The sequence below is a fragment of the Oncorhynchus mykiss genome, chromosome 15 (genome assembly GCF_057628025.1).
Source record: "Oncorhynchus mykiss isolate SJ-2025 chromosome 15, ASM5762802v1, whole genome shotgun sequence".
In the NCBI taxonomy this organism is placed as follows: domain Eukaryota; kingdom Metazoa; phylum Chordata; class Actinopteri; order Salmoniformes; family Salmonidae; genus Oncorhynchus; species Oncorhynchus mykiss.
The window spans coordinates 51,981,306-51,999,025 of NC_143036.1; the positions used below are offsets into that span (position 1 = coordinate 51,981,306).

At 45.1% G+C, this 17,720-nt stretch overlaps 1 protein-coding gene across 2 annotated transcripts; it reads left to right on the forward strand.

Moving 5' to 3' along the window:
* Window positions 1–272: 272 nt before the first annotated feature.
* LOC110490196 (transportin-3) lies at window positions 273–17,445 on the forward strand. 2 transcript variants are annotated; one of them, XM_021563442.3, is made up of 23 exons: window positions 273–573; window positions 3,740–3,940; window positions 4,297–4,370; window positions 4,645–4,801; window positions 5,332–5,475; window positions 5,786–5,961; window positions 6,162–6,300; window positions 6,377–6,523; window positions 6,724–6,831; window positions 6,954–7,045; window positions 7,199–7,338; window positions 7,641–7,832; window positions 9,985–10,076; window positions 10,218–10,294; window positions 10,481–10,541; window positions 10,817–10,957; window positions 12,650–12,766; window positions 12,855–12,949; window positions 13,185–13,341; window positions 13,597–13,764; window positions 14,055–14,167; window positions 16,386–16,477; window positions 16,619–17,445. In XM_021563442.3, the coding sequence occupies exons 1-22, from the start codon at window positions 460–462 to the stop codon at window positions 16,444–16,446; spliced, it is 2,766 nt and encodes a 921-aa protein (XP_021419117.1). In that variant the 5' UTR covers window positions 273–459; the 3' UTR covers window positions 16,447–16,477; window positions 16,619–17,445. The 2 variants fall into 2 exon arrangements, with proteins under 2 accessions (XP_021419117.1, XP_021419116.1); XM_021563441.3 differs by having other exon boundaries at window positions 278–573; window positions 7,623–7,832.
* The last annotated feature ends 275 nt before the right edge of the window (window positions 17,446–17,720 follow it).

Here is a 17,720-nt window from a genome sequence, read left to right on the forward strand (position 1 = left end):
ACAGATGAATAGGTATTTTTACTACATGTACCCCAGTTTGAGAACAACTGTTGTAAATCATGCGCTTTGCTGACATCTAGTGGTCTTTCAGTGTATATTGGGGTTCTCTTACAAAATAAATATACATACCGCCTAGCTACATAATTATACATTGTAACTATCAATTCAATTACATTGATATGGTGTTTCTCGTTTTTACTACTTGTTTTACAATAACAGTAAAAGAGATCCATTGTGTCCCCCGAATATGTGAAGTATAGCTTTTAGTTCCTGTAACTGTATTTCTAGACGGGGGCGTTTGCTGGTGACACACACGGGGAACCTGTGTGCGATTGAGATGGCGGTCGGAACAGCGAGCACAACTAACGAATAAATATTACCCCGTCTGAACATAAACTGTGGAACTTGTAGCGCCTTCGCTTTTACCCTAAACTGTAACCCGGAACGTAGCATAGCGCTATGGAGAAACCGACAGTCGCACTTGTGTATCAAGCTGTTCAGGCTCTTTATCATGATCCGGACCCCGCCGGCAAAGAGCGAGCCTCTGTGTGGCTGGGGGAGCTACAGAGATCGGTAAGTAAACTTGAGAGATGGGGAGGGGGGGACTTGGAATGGGCCTAGAACAAGACATTGCTAGGCAGGTCGTGTGAGGCCGAAAACAAAACATTGCATCAGAATGCGTAATAGCGTGGTGATATAAAACCATTTGATTTGTGTATGCTAACCCAACAGCGAATGAATGAGCATAGATTCACACGCTAGCTAGCAACACATTGCATAGCATTAGCTAGTTAGCTTAGTCAAGCTAGTTTGTTAGATAACTAACTAGTTAGCATTAGCCACACAGTTCCCCTTTCTACTGCTAGCCTGCTAGTAACTGTCAAATGGAAACGGGGATAAATCTATGGGGGATTTCTCGGTGCAACGAAGATAATGAGGGCAAACAGTAGCCAGCTTTTTCTCGCGTGTAGTCAAACGATCCATAGTGTTTTAAAATGCTAGCTAGTTAGCCACACACAGCAGATAACTAGTTAACGTCCAGTTTTTGCTAGCTAGTTGTTTAGTTAACCCTAGCCAACTACAGTAGCTGTCTTTTACAGAATATGTAGCTCGCGCTAATGACAGCGCCGTTAGCCGGTCAGAGCACAGGCAGAGCGCGAGGCGAGGGTGGCTACCATGATAGCGTCCAATACTTGCTAGCAAACTTGCAGTTTTAGCCACATATGGCTAAATTGCTAAGTAGAGGGGCGTGTTGTCTCGCTAGATAACGTTAGCGGGTTTAACGATATTGCCATGGAGGCTTTTGCTTTGAGTCAGTCAGCGAACGTTAACTTGGCTAGTTACACTAACAACTTCCATTTGTGTTGATACTGTTGGGTAAATGGTATGTGCCGCTGGTTAACGTTAGCCGTCTTTATTATTTCCGCATCTGTTTGTTTTTTTTCTTCCTCCCATGGTGCTGCATCGGTCTGGTTTCCGCATATTCATTGGTTACTGCCTCAACTCCTGCAGGAAATGCAATCATTGTCTGTCATCGGACAATTGGTGATTGAAATACGGCCCACCTACATGTTGCTGCTACGTATTTCGACCAACTTTAATTTATTACTGTGATAATTTATATAACAATGACCTGCCCGCAGGTTGCATTGAGAGTAACTGGATTCAAAAACGCTATTTCCCCCCACTATCATGCAGTTCCCACAGAAGGGCCTCACAAAGTCAAATATTGATTCTCTAAGAAAAAAATGCAATGTTGTTGAACACGTTTTAAAACACGTTAGACTGTGACACCAGCAACTTCCTGAGTTTGCTGGCACTTGGGGATCTGAACGGTCTAATTTCGGAGAGCAGGAGCCATCTGAGTGATGAGCACTGGTCTGTGCTGTCAGCAGCTTTTTTACCCTGGCTGCCAGGACATACTGGGGACAAATGGGGAAGGGGCTTGGCTGTTAAACTTTGCAATATAAATTCTCATACACATTTTACCAGGTTATACTTTACAGTCCTTATACCATACTCCAGGGTATCTAACAGCTGACCAACTGTTGGTTAAGGCAACAAGAGCTCTATGAAGGCAGCTAGCTAAAGACACCTGATGGTGAACTCATAGGAAGGATATCCGATTTGGCCTACTGTATTTGTAAATAGGCCTACTCCCTTTGGGTCTTTGCTTGATTAGGGTTTAGAAATATGTTTGTGTCGGTAGGGACGCAGAATTGAGAATGTAAGCATAGTGATCCATTTACTAGGATGGTCATTTAAAAACATTTTGACTGTTCGAGTACTCACGTTATTGTTTTGAGTTCTTGAATGGGGAAAAAAAATATTCATTTAAAAAAAATGCAATGAATACAATGTTCACATTTTTCCTGTAGGCCTATGCCGACATTGCGCAACAATGCTTAATTTATCATAACATTACAGATAACTAATCCTAATTGCTAAATTGCCTCGTATATATTGTCAATTTATAGCAAGTTAACGAAACCTTAATATCAACTGATTTATATTATATTGTGGAACAGTCTCCTAAAAGGCAGTAACCTCAGCAGTGGCACTTTATTGTAGAAGCCTATGGCTGTGCAATTGCATAGCCTTGCTTTGTTAATTTAGCAGACCCCGCTTATTTCCCGAGACCTTATCACAGTTGACGCTTATTTTACAGTAAAAAAATCATGATGTAACATAACAGAAGTGACGCGCATCTCAAGTCTGCAACAGTTATTCTCAGTGATCATTTGAAACTGGGCTCAATGTGGCTAGTTGAAATACCTTCTTTTTTTTTCTCTTCGGGGTTACAAACCAAAATCTGTCACTTCGATATACGGATGTTCGATTTAGTTTATTCTGCCTGTTCATTGTAATTTTCTAAATGGATGAACAATTCCACATTGAACACTGCATGGTGTTGAATTACAGCCATTACATATGTTTTGTGAGTAGGCCTATGCTTAATTATTCCGATGAAAATATGCTCTTTGTCAAACTGTTTTGTCTATTTTTCAGTGTGGATCTTGTCTGTTTAGGGGGTTATAGCCTAGGCTAATGGAGTGGATGAACAGGGACTTTTTGTTGTGACACTTTTTTGACAATGTGTCTTGCTGACAAAAGGACCTTTTTTTGTAGAGAGAAATGTCGGGACACTTGAAATGGGCCTGAAATACGGGACTGTCCTGGGATGACAAGTGTGTGTGTGTGGGGGGGGTTAAACAAACAATGATTGGGGGGGGGGGGGGTTAAACAAACAATGATTGGTGGGGGTTTGTTTTATTTTGGAATAAGATTTGATTTTCATATTTGCCCCTAGCAGTTATTACAGAAAGGAATGTTATAAACTATTACAAGTACAACTATTACAAGTCCTACAAGCATCAATGTGTCCTTTCCACCCTGTTTAGTTGATTGTTCCTGGGTATCCTTTACAGACCATTTAGCCGTGTGGGCCGGTGTGTGTAAAACTGGCGGGTATAACCAGTATCCTGTTTTTTTTACTTGTTTCGGTAACCTTCAAATCATATTTATTTGTCACATACACATGGTTAGCAGATGTTAATGTGAGTGTGGCGAAATGCTTGTGCTTCTCGTTCCGACCATGCAGTAATATCTAACAAGTAATATAACCTAACAATTTCACAACTACCTGATACACACAAGTGTAAAGGAATGAATATGAATATGTACTGTCTGAATAAAGTTGGTGGCGCCAACTTTTTCTCCCCGTCTCCCCTCCCCGCAGATGTACGCGTGGGAGTTGGCAGACCAGCTCCTCCAGCTGAAACAGGACGTGGAATCTTGTTACTTTGCCGCCCAGACCATGAAGATGAAGATCCAGATGTCGTTCTTTGAGCTTCCACCAGAGACCCATATCGCCCTCCGAGACTCCCTGCTCTCACACATACAGAGCCTCAAAGACCTCTCCCCCATCATCGTCACCCAGGTAATGGCCGCCTCGCCCATTGATGTAACTTGGGGTAACGCCCTTCCCATCCAATTATTGTCCACCCTGTCACAGTGACCACTGAAACTCCAGGATGACTTGGATTTCTGTCTGCAGACTTTATGCTCCTAGAATGCTCTCAAGGAATGTCCCACTGCCCATCTAAATGTCCCAAAAGGCTTAGCAATGCACAATAGAAATATAGCATTTACCCCAATGTACCACTACAGAGGAGTAGCTGTGGTACAATTTAACAAGTACAATATTACGTGGCATTAAGATACTCTAATCCTTACAAGTTCTTCCTGTTTGCTTGTCTCATTTCTCCTGTCCCATTCCTCTTGTCCCATTCTCAGCTCGCTCTGGCCATTGCAGACCTCGCCCTACAGATGGCCTCCTGGAAGGGCTGTGTCCACACCCTCATTGAAAAGTAAGACCCCTCCCAATAGCGCTCAACCACCCATCTCGGATCACAGCTGTGGATAACAGAATGCAAGATTTACAGGATATTAAACCGCTGTAGGGAGTTCTATAAAGTTGAATTCTATTGAAAACAGTTAATGAGATGGTATGTTTGAGGTGACATTAAGCTTAAAATACATCTCCTTCATGCTAATTTTCTCATAACCGACTGCTGCCGTCTCTCCTCCCACTCTCCTTGCCCCTCTTTCTCTCTTCGTCTCTCTCTCTTTTTTTCTTCTCAGGTATAGCAATGACGTCAGCTCCATGACGTTTCTGATAGAGATCCTTACAGTGCTCCCCGAGGAGGTCCACAGCCGCTCCCTGCGCATCGGCGCCAATCGCAGGACAGAGATCATCGAGGACCTGGCCTATTACTCCAGTACTGTGGTTACCCTACTGGTGAGAGTTCTATCCATTCCTCTCTCTCTTGCCAACACTCACATACTAGCCTATTTTACCCACCTGATTAAGCTGGTCTAAACTAGAGCATCCGCCACCACTCCCCCTTACTGGATAAGCAGACCTCCCATGGGTTCATTATCTAAAATTAAAACCCTGGGGTGTACAGCCTCATTATCACAAAGCTATTCAACTACTACCTTAGAGGGACAAACTGAACCGCTCACTTTGTAGTATATCTTTCTCTGCAGAATGTCTAAGGTTGACTGTAGATGTTTGTGAGGATTAAGTGTAAGAATGTAGGAGTTGTCCTCCTAAAACGAACAGAAAAGAAACAGAACTATACTGTTTCTGTTGAGGGTTACGTCAACCTACAATCAACAATTTGCCTGGAGTCAATATTGATTACACCTGTCGTGACTGTTTTGTTGGGTGAACTTCCTTGTGCGTTTGGCTTTGGACACAGCATTGTGGTTTTGATAAGGGTCTGTGTTAGCTCGTGTGTGTGTGTGTTGTCACTCTGTCTACAGATGACGTGTGTGGAGAAGTCTGGCAGCAATGAGAAAATGCTGATCAAGGTGTTCCGCTGTCTGGGCAGCTGGTTCAACCTGGGAGTTCTGGACAGCAACTTTATGGCCAACAACCAGCTCCTCATGGTCCTTTTCCAAGTGCTGGTATGTCTGTGTCTCGGTCTCTTTCTCTCCCTGTTTGTCTGGCTTTCTCACGCTCTCTCTCATCGCATTTTGGAATCACAAATTAACAGTGCTAGTGACACACTCCCGAAAACAAACAACTTTTAGGATACTCCCAAAGTCTCAACACTGTAGCGGTATTTGTTCCTAACCTTTATTTATGCAACCATGGGGGGGAATAATTTATGCTGGTTTAGAATACTTATATGCACAGTGCATGGTTTATGTTTTTCAGCCTGAACATCTCTTTGATGTACTGTTTTCTCTCTTTTTTATTTTTTATTTTTGGCAGCAGAGAGACGAGACGTCCACCAACCTGCACGAGGCCGCGTCCGACTGCGTGTGTTCAGCACTGTACGCCATCGAGAACGTGGACACGCACATGCCCCTGGCCCTGCAGCTTTTTCAGGGCGTCCTCACGCTGGAGACAGCCTACCACATGGCCGTGGCACGGGAGGACCTCGACAAGTACGAACGCGCTACTCCCCTTTTCATACGTACACCAAGATCACCTATCCAATCACCAAACCCCTTCCTGCCCCAAATCTATCCCTCCTCTCCTTTGCTCTTGATGTTGAGCTCTTCTGTCTCTTCTCTGCTGTCCTCTGTGTGGAAGAAAAGAGTGATCACTTTTATCCACAAGTCTCTCCTTCTCCTTTTGTTCTCAGAGTGTTGAATTACTGTAGGATCTTCACTGAGTTGTGTGAGACGTTTCTGGAGACTACAGTCAGGAGTCCAGGCCAGGGCATGGGAGACCTGCGGACGCTTGAGCTACTGCTCATCTGTGCAGGACACCCTCAATATGAGGTACACACACACACGAGCGCGCACACACACTCTGTTGCTTTGGGTGGATTTCAAGTTCTCTTCTGGTTCATCTCAGGTCGTGGAGATCTCCTTTAACTTCTGGTATCGTCTGGGAGAGAACCTGTATAAGACCAACGACCCTGCCCTCCACGGCATCTTCAGACCCTATATCCAGAGACTGCTGCACGGCCTGGCCCGCCACTGCCAACTAGACCCCGACCACGTAAGGACCACCCGCCACATGACAAGGAGTCCTTAACCAACTCCAGTGATGCCGACCGTACTCCTCAATACTCTTCTGGTGTCATATCTGATTTGTAGAATCCCATAACCATGTGCATCTCATTAAGTAGTTCAGTACATCATTTAACTTTGGCGGCACTATATCATTCATTCCTTCTCTACTTTTGTGTTGATCCACAGGAGGGCATCCCAGAAGATACTGATGACTTTGGGGAGTTCAGGATGAGGGTGTCTGATCTTGTGAAGGATGTAATTTTCCTTGTGGGCTCCATGGAATGTTTCTCCCAGGTAGCTACCTTTTTTTGGAAATTAGAAGTTCAAATGACGTCATTAAGACAAATGACAATCTATACAGACTTCCTTCTCTTTTTTCCCCCCTCTCTCTCCTTTCCTCCCTCTTGCTCTCTCAGTTGTACTCCACTCTAAAAGAAGGGAACCCTCCCTGGGAGGTGACTGAGGCTGTTCTCTTCATCATGGCCGCCATCGCCAAGAGTGTAGACCCGTGAGTGTCCTCTTCGTTCTGTTAATGAGTAATAATGTGCTATGACTAAATCGCTTCCCCCACCGTGTAGAATGTGTACAGCTACTTGTTGATTTGTATATCCTTCCCCCAAGGTGTTTGTGTGTAACGTGTTAATGCTTCCCCCCCTGTCAGTGAGAACAACCCCACCCTGACAGAGGTGTTAGAGCAGGTGGTGCTGCTGCCAGAGACTGTCCATATCGCCGTGCGCTACACCAGCATTGAGCTGGTGGGGGAGATGAGCGAGGTCGTTGACCGCAACCCGCGGTTCCTAGGTAGGTTCAGTCGTCACGCTACGGTCAATATCTTAGCTCGGGTCCTGAGTGATTGAGTTCATCAATTTAGAGGTTCATCTTCATCTCTGTGTGTGTGTATGCCCCTCGTTTTGAGCTCGTCTCCATTTCCTTGTCATTTTTCTTTGTTATTTTTCCATTCCTTGTTCCTTCCTGTGTCAAATGCCTGTCACTCTGTTTTGTTATGTCCCTGCTGTGTTACGAATGTGCGCCTCTGTCTGTGCGCCTCTGTTGGCTGCGTACTCTGGATGTGTGCATGACCTTAGCCCCGCTCTATGTCACAGACCCCGTGCTGAACTACCTGATGAAGGGCCTGAGGGAGAAGACCCTGGCTTCCGTGGCGGCCAAGGCCATCCATAACATCTGCTCTGTGTGTCGGGACCACATGGCCCAGCACTTCCAGGGCCTGCTGGACATCGCCCGTGCCCTCGACTCCTTCGCCCTGACGACCGAAGCCGCCGTAGGCCTCCTCAAAGGTAACCTTATGCCACCCTTATTTTATTTTTTTACGTAAAAATGAAGGTGTAGATCAGATCTAATATTGCAGATAGAAGCCACAATCTATCTGTGTAATTGTCTGTATTTTCAATCCCCCACTTTATTTTGTATCTGTATTTTCCCCTAACCCTACCACCCCTCCCCTAATTGTAGTAAATGAATGGACAACGATACTTCTACTTCCAGCTTATACATACTATTAACCTTTTACGTACACAATATATTTGTACCTTTTGTTTGGTTTTTTTAGTCCCATCCTTCAGCTACCCTCAACCCCTCCCATCTATCTCTGAAGATCATCCCGTTTTGACTTCTAGTTGCCATATATATATACACTTACATACAGTACCAGTCAAAAGTTTGGACACCTACTCGTTCAAGGGTTTTTCTTTATTTTTTACTATTTTCTACATTGTAGAATAATAGTGAAGACATCAAAATAGATGAAATATTTGTTCTGTCTTTTCTGGTGGATTAAACCGGAATTGAAACCAGCTTTCTATGTCTTGTTTTAAAAATATCAGAAAGTGTGAAGTTGTAATCTGAATGAAGATAAAAAAAAAGGTCATTCTTGAACACTGGGTGAGCCATTCTTACGAATCTGCTAGAGAACCAGTTCGGGTATAAGTATAGATTTTGTATGCTGAAAGTGAGAGGTCCAATGCTTTAATATTTAGTCGTTTCTGCCTTCCTAATTCGTATTTATTCATACAAATAGGGCCCGTTCCAAATGAAGTGGAATAAAAATAGAAAGTAATTGAGTGTAGGTAGGGCCATGAGTAAAAAGGTCAACTGGGATATGACTAAATAATTAATCGGGTGTTTTTATACATACTTTTTTCTCCTCAAATAGACAGGTGTTGTCCTTTCCATGGTAGCAACATCTTCTCTAATTTGGGTAACTTTCTATTGTAGTGAGAATGTTTTTATTTTGGGATATGAATACAGCGTATTTCCACTTCACCGTCGGACCATTTTATTGGTAAAATACCCAGTAATGTTAAAGATGTATTTCATTTTTTAATATTGGTGCATTTATCATAATTCGAGGTTCGAAAATGTTCAAAAAAGGATCTGTATCCTGAGGCTGTGCAGGGATCAAAAATCGAATCCAATTTTATTTTTTACATGCGCCGAATACAACGGGTGTGAAATGCTTACTTTACAAGCACCTTATCAAACAATGTAGTTTAAGAAAAAATAGCAATATAACAAATTTAAGGAGCAACAATAAAATAACAGTAATGAGACTATATATACAGGGGGTTGTGGTACAGAGTCAATGTGGCAGGGGCACCGGTTAGTCGAGGTAATATGTAGGTAGGGGTAAAGTGACACTGCAGGGATAGAGTAGCAGCCGTGTAAAGATGGGGTGGGGAAAATGCAAATAGTCCGGGTAGCCATTTGATTAGATGTTAAGGTGTCTAATGGCTTGGGGGGGGGGGGGGGGGTTGAAGCTGTTTAGAAACCTTTTTGACCTAGGCTTGGAGCTCCGGTACCGCCTGCCGTGCGGTAGCAGAGCGAACAGTCTATGACTAGGGTGGCTGGAGCCCTTGGCAATTTTTTTTGTTATGGCCTTCCTCTGACACCGCCTGGTATAGAGATCCTGGATGGCAGGAAGCTTGGCCCCAGTGATGTACCCTCTGTAGTGCCTTGTGGTTGGAGGTAGGGCAGGTGATACAACCAGTCAGGGTGCTCTCTGGTGCAGCTGTAGAACTTTTTGTCAAATCTTCCCAGTCTCCTGAGGGGTAAAGGGTGTTTTCTCTTCACAACTGTCTTGGTGTGTTTTGGATCGTTTGTTTGTGATGTGGGCGCCAAGAAACCTGAAGCTCTCAACCTGCTCCACTACAGCCCCATCGGGGAGAATTGCAGATTTAAACGAACATGAATCGTCAGCGTACCATGACACCTTTCTGCTCCGCTCCGTCTCTATTCTGTCTCTCACTTTCAATCTCTTGTTTTTACGATTCTCTCAATTGCTGGTCCATATCTGTCGGCAATTTGTTCTCTCTGGACTGTGGCTCGACGTTCCGTTTGTCTTTTTTGTTTTGATTGCCTACTGAGGTTGATTTGTATTAAACGGTGGTGTTGCTCTGTCACCGTGGTAATGCTGGTTGTTTTACCTTGCAGGTACAGCCCTGGTCCTGGCTCGCCTGCCCCTGGAGAAGATCGCTGAGTGTTTGAGTGACCTGTGTGCTGTGCAGGTCATGGCCCTCAAAAAGGTGTGTGTTGTTCTGCCGTTTTGGTTATGTGTGTGTGAGGTACCTTAGTAGAATTGTGTAGCACTATTGTAGTGTAACAGTTTTGTGGATTGGGTTTTTGTGTGATACCAACAGGTTTGCTTGTTTGTCTCTTATCCTCAGCTTCTCTCTCAGGACCCCAGGAATGGGAAAGCTGCTGACCCCACTGTCTGGCTGGACAGACTAGCCGTCATCTTCCGGTACGCTCAACCCATTTATAACACATTTATACTATATATACATATCCTGGTTGCACAGGTCATGTCTTATGTAGCTATATGGCTGCTATATAGATATGATGATTTGGGTTGGTTGTTTTAATAATATTTTTAATATATTTAATATTTTAAGCAGAAATTTTAATCTTAATGTTTTTTTCCCCCCAGACACACAAACCCCATCGTAGAGAATGGACAGACACACCCATGTCAGAAAGTTATCCAGGAGGTAAAGCAACTGCCCGTTTTTTTCACCCTCTAGATTTTTATAGCAATTTTTTTGGTGTTTGGACAAAGCTACCATTGCATACAACCTGCTTTGTTCAACCCATTAAGTCAACTTCGTTTTAATGGGGCTCAAATGGGGCTATTCTGGCGCTCAACTACCCTGATTCTTCTCTCCCTTGCAGATTTTAACTTCAACTTGAGGCCATGATTGAGTACAGTCATTCCCGCAGCTTCTCATGCTAAATCTGCATTGGGTGTTTCCTTGGTTCTCTGTAGATCTGGCCGGTCCTATCAGAGACTCTGAACACACACCAGGCTGATAACCGCATCGTGGAGCGCTGTTGTCGCTGCCTGCGGTTTGCTGTGCGCTGCGTGGGCAAGGGCTCTGCCTCTCTACTACAGCCACTCGTCACACAGGTGCGTGTCCCTGTGTTTGGTTCACGATACGCCCCATATACAGATGGATCAATCTTGGTTGGCGTCTGTTATTTGTGTACACAAAATCCTTTGCCACCGGGTGCTTGTTGAGCCCAGGGCAGCTGGTGACTGACAGTTAGGCTGAATGTCCAGTATAGGGTTGTAACTTCTCCAAACCCCTGGGTTGATGGGATTCCCTGGCTTTCTGATTATTCTCTCTTGAATCTAGATTTCTGGGAATTTACTGGAATTTTTTACTCTAGTATAGGTCCTTAATATAATGTGTGTGTTTTCAGATGGTCAGCGGAACTTAACATTAACGCTTGTCTGCTTGCTCGGGGGAAAGTTTAAAAAAACAAAAACATTCGGACGAGCAGATTTAAAGTGGTCTGAATTGACGACTGCAAACAATCATCATGAAACAACTAGGTTACTTCGATCATAACTTGATTACAGTCATCCGGATACGAAGTTTTGCTCACTGTCCTCCCAATCTCTGCAGAGACGTCGGAGGCCTGCACTGACAGGCGAGGTGCGTTTTTGAGGTCAAAGCGAGCCGCGTTAGAACACTTGTTGATAATAGCTACTGAGCAATTTGCCCAGTTATAGCAAATGTTTGGTCAGTAACAAGAATCCTGGTAAAGTAATGGTGTCTGTCAGCGGTGTGCCAGTTTCCGGATGAGGGAGGGAGGGAGAGAGCGAGACGGAGAGTGACATTTTGCGCCGCAGGTAAATAATGATATGCAAAAGACAGTCTAGATAACCAGCCAAACTACACAATGTTTTGAATTTAGATCTCGCTAGTTAACTATTAGCATGCATCAAATGTCATGTCTGGCGTCCTAAAATAACTTTCCACTATAACCGCAAATGGCCAACATGCAGTTGATGAAACCAATACTGCATTCTCCAGTTGTAAAACCGTCTCACTCGCTCAAAATTGTCTAGGATTCTCCCCTGTTCAAAACTAAGAAATATTCTTAGAATAGCCTAATTGACAAGTAACTCCTGTGCTGTCAAGATCTCCCCTGAACACTAAAATAATTTAACCTTACAAATAGATTCTAACTTCTAAATTGGCGACCTCGCCCACCATAACCATTTAATCCCTGGTTCATTGAATGAAGATAATAATTTTATAAAGACAAAGTATTTGGTTGTAATTGTAATGTTGCAGGGTGGCCAACCCTCATCTGGGAGAGCTACTGGGTGTGCAGGATTTTGCTCCTTTCCTGTTCGAACACACCACATTGCTCAACAGGTCCTTGATAAGCTGACTGGTGTGTTTTGAGCAGGGTTGTATCAAAATCCTGCACCCCCAGTAGTTCTCCAGATGGAGGGTTGACGAACCACGTGTTTTATCCAGTAGCTCATCAGTGCAGTATTTCTACGTTGTGGGGGATGCTCAAGGCCCAATGGTAGGAGATATAATACATGGGATCAGAGACCAGCAGCCTTCCATTGTCAACACCAGTGATTTACAATGAATGTTATTTTGGGAAGTGGTTCCTTGCATGATACAACACAATTTTCAGTAAACTTTTTGGCCTTGGTGTTATATATATTTTTTTGTGTGGAAGGGAGGGGGGGGGCACACAGCTTTTGGACAGGTACAAATTCAGTCACAAAAGTTCATGTCAAGCCCTGGTCAGTTTGTACCAGGTGTAAAGATGTGAAGATGTTGTGTTTCAGATGGTCAGTGTGTATCAGGTGTATCCCCACTCCTGCTTCCTGTATCTGGGCAGCATCCTGGTGGATGAGTACGGCATGGAGGAGGGCTGCAGACAAGGTCTACTGGACATGCTGCAGGTAGGGGAGGCATAGTTCACTAGAGTGGCGGTGGAACTCTGGTTGTTATTGGTTTTGAACTGACTTTGTCCCTTCTCTCTACCCGTAGGCTCTTTGTATGCCCACCTTCCAGCTATTGGAGCAGACCAACGGCCTCCGTAACCACCCAGACACAGTAGATGACCTCTTCAGACTCGCTACCAGGTATGATCAACTGGAACACAGTTTAAACTGTTGCTCCTCTCCCTCCAAAATAAATAGTTCACTTACTTTCAACGGGTCTCGTCTGAGTGGCAGGAATGAAACCTAACCATTGCTGGGGACCTGACATTGGCATTCTTGTTTTACGGCATTCAGGTTATAAAGAAGATTCTCTCTCTCTCTCTGACATGTCTGTCTTCCCGTGTCTCTCTCTCTCTCTCGCTTCTTCTCTCTGCAGGTTTGTCCAGCGTAGTCCCATCACCCTGCTCAGCAGTGGCATCATCGTCCACATCATCCAGTGTGCCATCGCGGCCACGACACTGGACCACCGGGATGCCAACTGCAGCGTCATGAAGTTTGTCAGAGACCTCATCCACACGGGCGTCAGCAACGACGTGAGTCCGTCCCAACAGTCAATCTATTTCAAGTCCGTTTGTTTGACGTCTCTGTTGCAGAATGCACAGAATCCCTGATCTACAAATTATATTTGTATCCCAAATTATTCCTTATGTCATCAAGATGAGCAAATCTGTGCCTCGCCTTGCTCAAACATGTCCCATCAAACACGGGGATTCACTGTTTGACGATCAATCAAGTCTCCTCTGAATAACAAGTCAGTCAGATTGTCATGTTTTTCCCCCCCATTGCAGCACGAGGATGACTTTGAGCTGCGGAAGCAGCTAATAGGCCAGGCCATGGGGCAGCACGGGCAGCAGTTGGTCACCCAGCTCATGCACACATGCTGCTTCTGCCTGCCACCTTACACACTCCCCGATGTGGCTGAGGTGCTCTGGGAGATCATGGTGTTCGACAGGCCGGTGAGTCTCTCACACGTACATTGACACACACACACACACACTTAGCTCTTTCGGTTCTGACAGTACTTGTACAATACATATGCAGTTGAATGTACACATACACTGGTGTCTTCAGCAGGTGCTCGCTGTCATACCACAAGATGGCGATAAGAGAACATCTTTCAACAGGGACCACAATTCATATTCACACACACTTACAATGACATTGGCATGACAGCACTTTCACTCATGAGATAAGTGTTGGAGTGCTTCAATTGCATTGCTTTTAACGTTGCGGACATGTTTTCTAGACGTTCTGCCGCTGGCTGGAGAATGCGCTGAAGGGGCTTCCTAAAGAGACGTCAGGCGGGGCGGTGACCGTCACACACAAACAGCTCACAGACTTCCACAAGCAGGTCACCAGGTGAGCATATCACAGCCACGCCCATTCCATGCTTCTCAAGTGTAATCTGGTGCAGTTGTACCCATCAGGTGCATTCCTTCCAGAAATGATCTAATTAGCCACATGTTGTCCTCATAGGTTCAGGAGTTATGTCAGGTGAAACTCTGCGTAGTAGTTGACTCCCTGTCAGCTGTTGATGTTCTGACTCTGGGAAGAGCTCGTGTCACTGGGCGTGCTCAAACAAGCTGCTCCAGTGGAACGCTGGGAAACCGGAGTAGGGAAACCTCATGGATTCCCTGCCACAAGTTCAAGCTCGCCTAGAAGCGTCCCTTCCCTGCCCCAGTTTTCCAGCGCTCCACCCTCCCTCCCACGCAGTGTCTGAGGGAATGGGTGCTTCAGATAGATGACAGCTAAAATCCAATCTGATTTGTCACATGCGTCGTATACAACGGGTGTAGACCTTACACTGAAATGCTTACTTACGACCCCTAACCGAAAGTGCAGTTTAAAAAAATATGGATAAGAATAAGAGAAAAGTAACATGTAATTAAAGAGGAGAAGTAAAAACAAAATAACTATATACAGGAGGGTGCCGGTACAGAGTCAATGTGGGGGGCACCGGTTAGTTGAGGTAGTATGTACATGTAGGTAGAGTTAGTGACTATGCATAGATAATAACAGAGTGGCAGTGGAGAGAGGAGGGCAATGTGAATAGTCTGGGTAGCCATTTGACTAGATGTTCAGGAGGCTTGTGGGTAGAAGCTGTTCAGAAGCTTCTTGGACCTAGACTTGGCGCTCCGGTACCGCTTGCCGTGTGGTAGCAGAGGGAACAGTCTATGACAAGGGTGGCTGGAGTCTTTGACAATTTTCAGGGCCTTCCTTTGACACCGCCTGGTATAGAGGTCCTGGATGGCAGGAAGCTTGGCCCCAGTGATGTACTGCCCTCTGTAGTGCCTTGTGGTCGGAGGCCGAGCAGTTGCCATACCAGGCAGTGATGCTCTCGATGGTGCAGCTGGAGAACCTTTTGAGGATCTGAAGACCCATGCCAAATCTTTTCAGTCTCCTGAGGGGGAATAGGTTTTGTTGCGCTCTCTTCACGGCTGTCTTGGTGTGCTTGGACCATGTTAGTTTGATGATGTGGACACCAAGGAACTTGTAGCTCTCAACCTGCTCCACTGCAGCCCCGTTGATGAGAATGGGGGCGTGCTCGGTCCTCATTTTCCTGTAGTCTACAATCATCTCCTTTGTCTTGATCAAGTTGAAGGAGAGGTTGTCCTTGCACCACACGGCCAGGTCACTGACCTCCTCCCTATTGGCTGTCTCGTTGTCAGTGATCAGGCCTACCACTGTTGTCATCGGTAAATTTAATGATGGTGTTGGAGTCTTGCCTGGCTGTGCAGCCATGGTCAGCGCATGCTCGCAGTACACATCCTGGTAATCCGCCTGGGCCTACGGCCTTGTGAATCAAGTCTTCCGGAACAGCTGGTGCTCTCATGCATGTTTCAGTGTTATTTGCCTCGAAGCGAGCATAGAAGTAGTTTAGCTCGTCCAGTAGGCTGTGCTTCCGTTTTGTAGTCTGTAATGGTTTGCAGGCCCTGCCACATCTGACAAGTGTCAGAGACTGTGCAGAACGACCTGATCTTAGTCCTGTATTGATGCTTTGCCTGTTTCAGGGTTTGTCGGAGGGCAAAGCGGGATATCTTATAAGATTCCGGTTTAGAGTCCCGCTCCTTGAATGCGGCAGCTCTAGCCTTTAGCTCAGTGCGGATGCTGCCTGTAATCCATGGTTTCTGGTTGGGGTATGCATGTACGGTCACTGTGAGGACGACGTCAACGAAGCCAATGACAGATGTGGTGTACTACTCAATGCCATTAAAGGAATTCTGGAACATATTCCAGTCTGTGCTAGCCAAACAGTCCTGTAGCTGAGCATCTGCTTCATCTGGCCTCTTTTATTGATATAGTCACTGGTGCTTCCTGCTTTAATTTGGCTTGTAAGCAGGAATCCGATTAGTATTTCTGAGGGAGCACCTTGTTCACAGTAGGAGTCTTGTGAGACAAACTGCAGGCTAGACATGGGTTCATTTCAGTTCAGATTAATATAAAGTGACCTTGACTAAATGGCGAGCCTGAATGTTCAATGACCTTTTCTTTCAAAATTTCATTTGAAAATAACCTTTAACATGTAAATGTACCAAATTAATAACGTTGCTCTTTCTCAATCTGTCCATCGATCCAGTGCAGAGGAGTGTAAGCAGGTGTGCTGGGCTATCCGGGAGTTCACCAGATTGTTCCGATAGCCACGCCCAAAGAGCTCTGCCAGAACACCAGGTACAGCATCAACCCAAACAGCCCCCACACTGGGATCGACAGACTCCTCTGGTGCCATGTCTTTAGATGGTTCCAAAAAAACCATCTGATCGTATTTACGTTGGTAGTGTCAGTAAGATCGCCTTTGTTTTTCTTCCTCAGGTTAAATATTTTGGCGAACATTCAGAGGTGACGGCAAAGAGGCTGAAGACCGCAGCAGACGAGAATCTAAAGGGATCTCCTACTGGACAGATGGGCGGGACTTGGCACTGTGGAAAGCCAATCAAGACGCATCGCAAGGATTGGAGTGACAGGGTGAACCCGTAAACGAAACGCGCCTTCGACTTTGGCCGTGTGAGAAGAGACGCCCCCCTTCCGCTCCCCTGCCTCACTGTCGCCACAGTAACAGGTGGCATGAGGGTTGAAAGGGGGCAGGGCAGGAGGGCATGTCCAAGGAGGAACGAGAATTCACCGACTCAAAGAAATGGAATGGGATTAGTTCTGGATCCATCTTCAAAAAGAACAAGGGAAGGGGAAAAAACAAAGAAAAAAAAAACAAAGGATGTGCCTGGTTGCAAATCATAATGCATCAAAAAAAGACTTGTACGTTTTTAAATTGAGAAATGATTTATTTTCATGGATGTGTCTTTAGAACTTTAACATGGTCTTGCTGTCGGTGCCATATAGAAAAATAAATAGCAAACCCACGATGCCCTTCACAAATTGGCCACCACTGCCTTGTGGAGGAATTTAGGAAATGGTTGAAGGGAATGCTGGGAGATTTGGCGTCACCTTTGACCTTTTTAAACGTGTTGGCTGGAGTTTTACTGTTCTCTATTGCCAGGGAAGGAGAGTTGTGACAGGTCGAGTGGGACTCTGGCAAATAGTATCTTTTTTTTTTTTTTTTTCCACCTCTGGCATCGTCCATTCTTGGATAGGCAGACACCGTCATGTTGTGAACAACAATAAAAACGACAGTGAGGAACAAACGTGCCCTTGTCTGTATCATGTTTTAGAGTTTAGACATTTGTTCATCCCAGACCCACAACCCCACTCATCCTCTGGCAGAAACCAGTTAGCCAAGGTGTAATTTGTTGCAGAGCCACTGCTGTCCGTCAGACATGCGTACACACACTTTTTTTAGGTGTTGTGTTCTACTTAAATGTCCAGACAGATGCCGACATGCTTGTTGCTGTAACATATTCAGAGACATTTCCACACATGCAACCATACCGTACACATGTTAACAAGCCCCTACTTTTCA

Coding starts and splice junctions, on each gene's coding strand:
- LOC110490196 (XM_021563441.3), top strand. CDS start 460: ATGGAGAAACCGACAGTCGCACTTGTGTATCAAGCTGTTCAGGCTCTT. Junction 6,832..6,953: donor CCATGGAATGTTTCTCCCAG/GTAGCTACCTTT, acceptor TTGCTCTCTCAG/TTGTACTCCACTCTAAAAGA. Junction 7,833..9,984: donor CGCCGTAGGCCTCCTCAAAG/GTAACCTTATGC, acceptor TTTACCTTGCAG/GTACAGCCCTGGTCCTGGCT.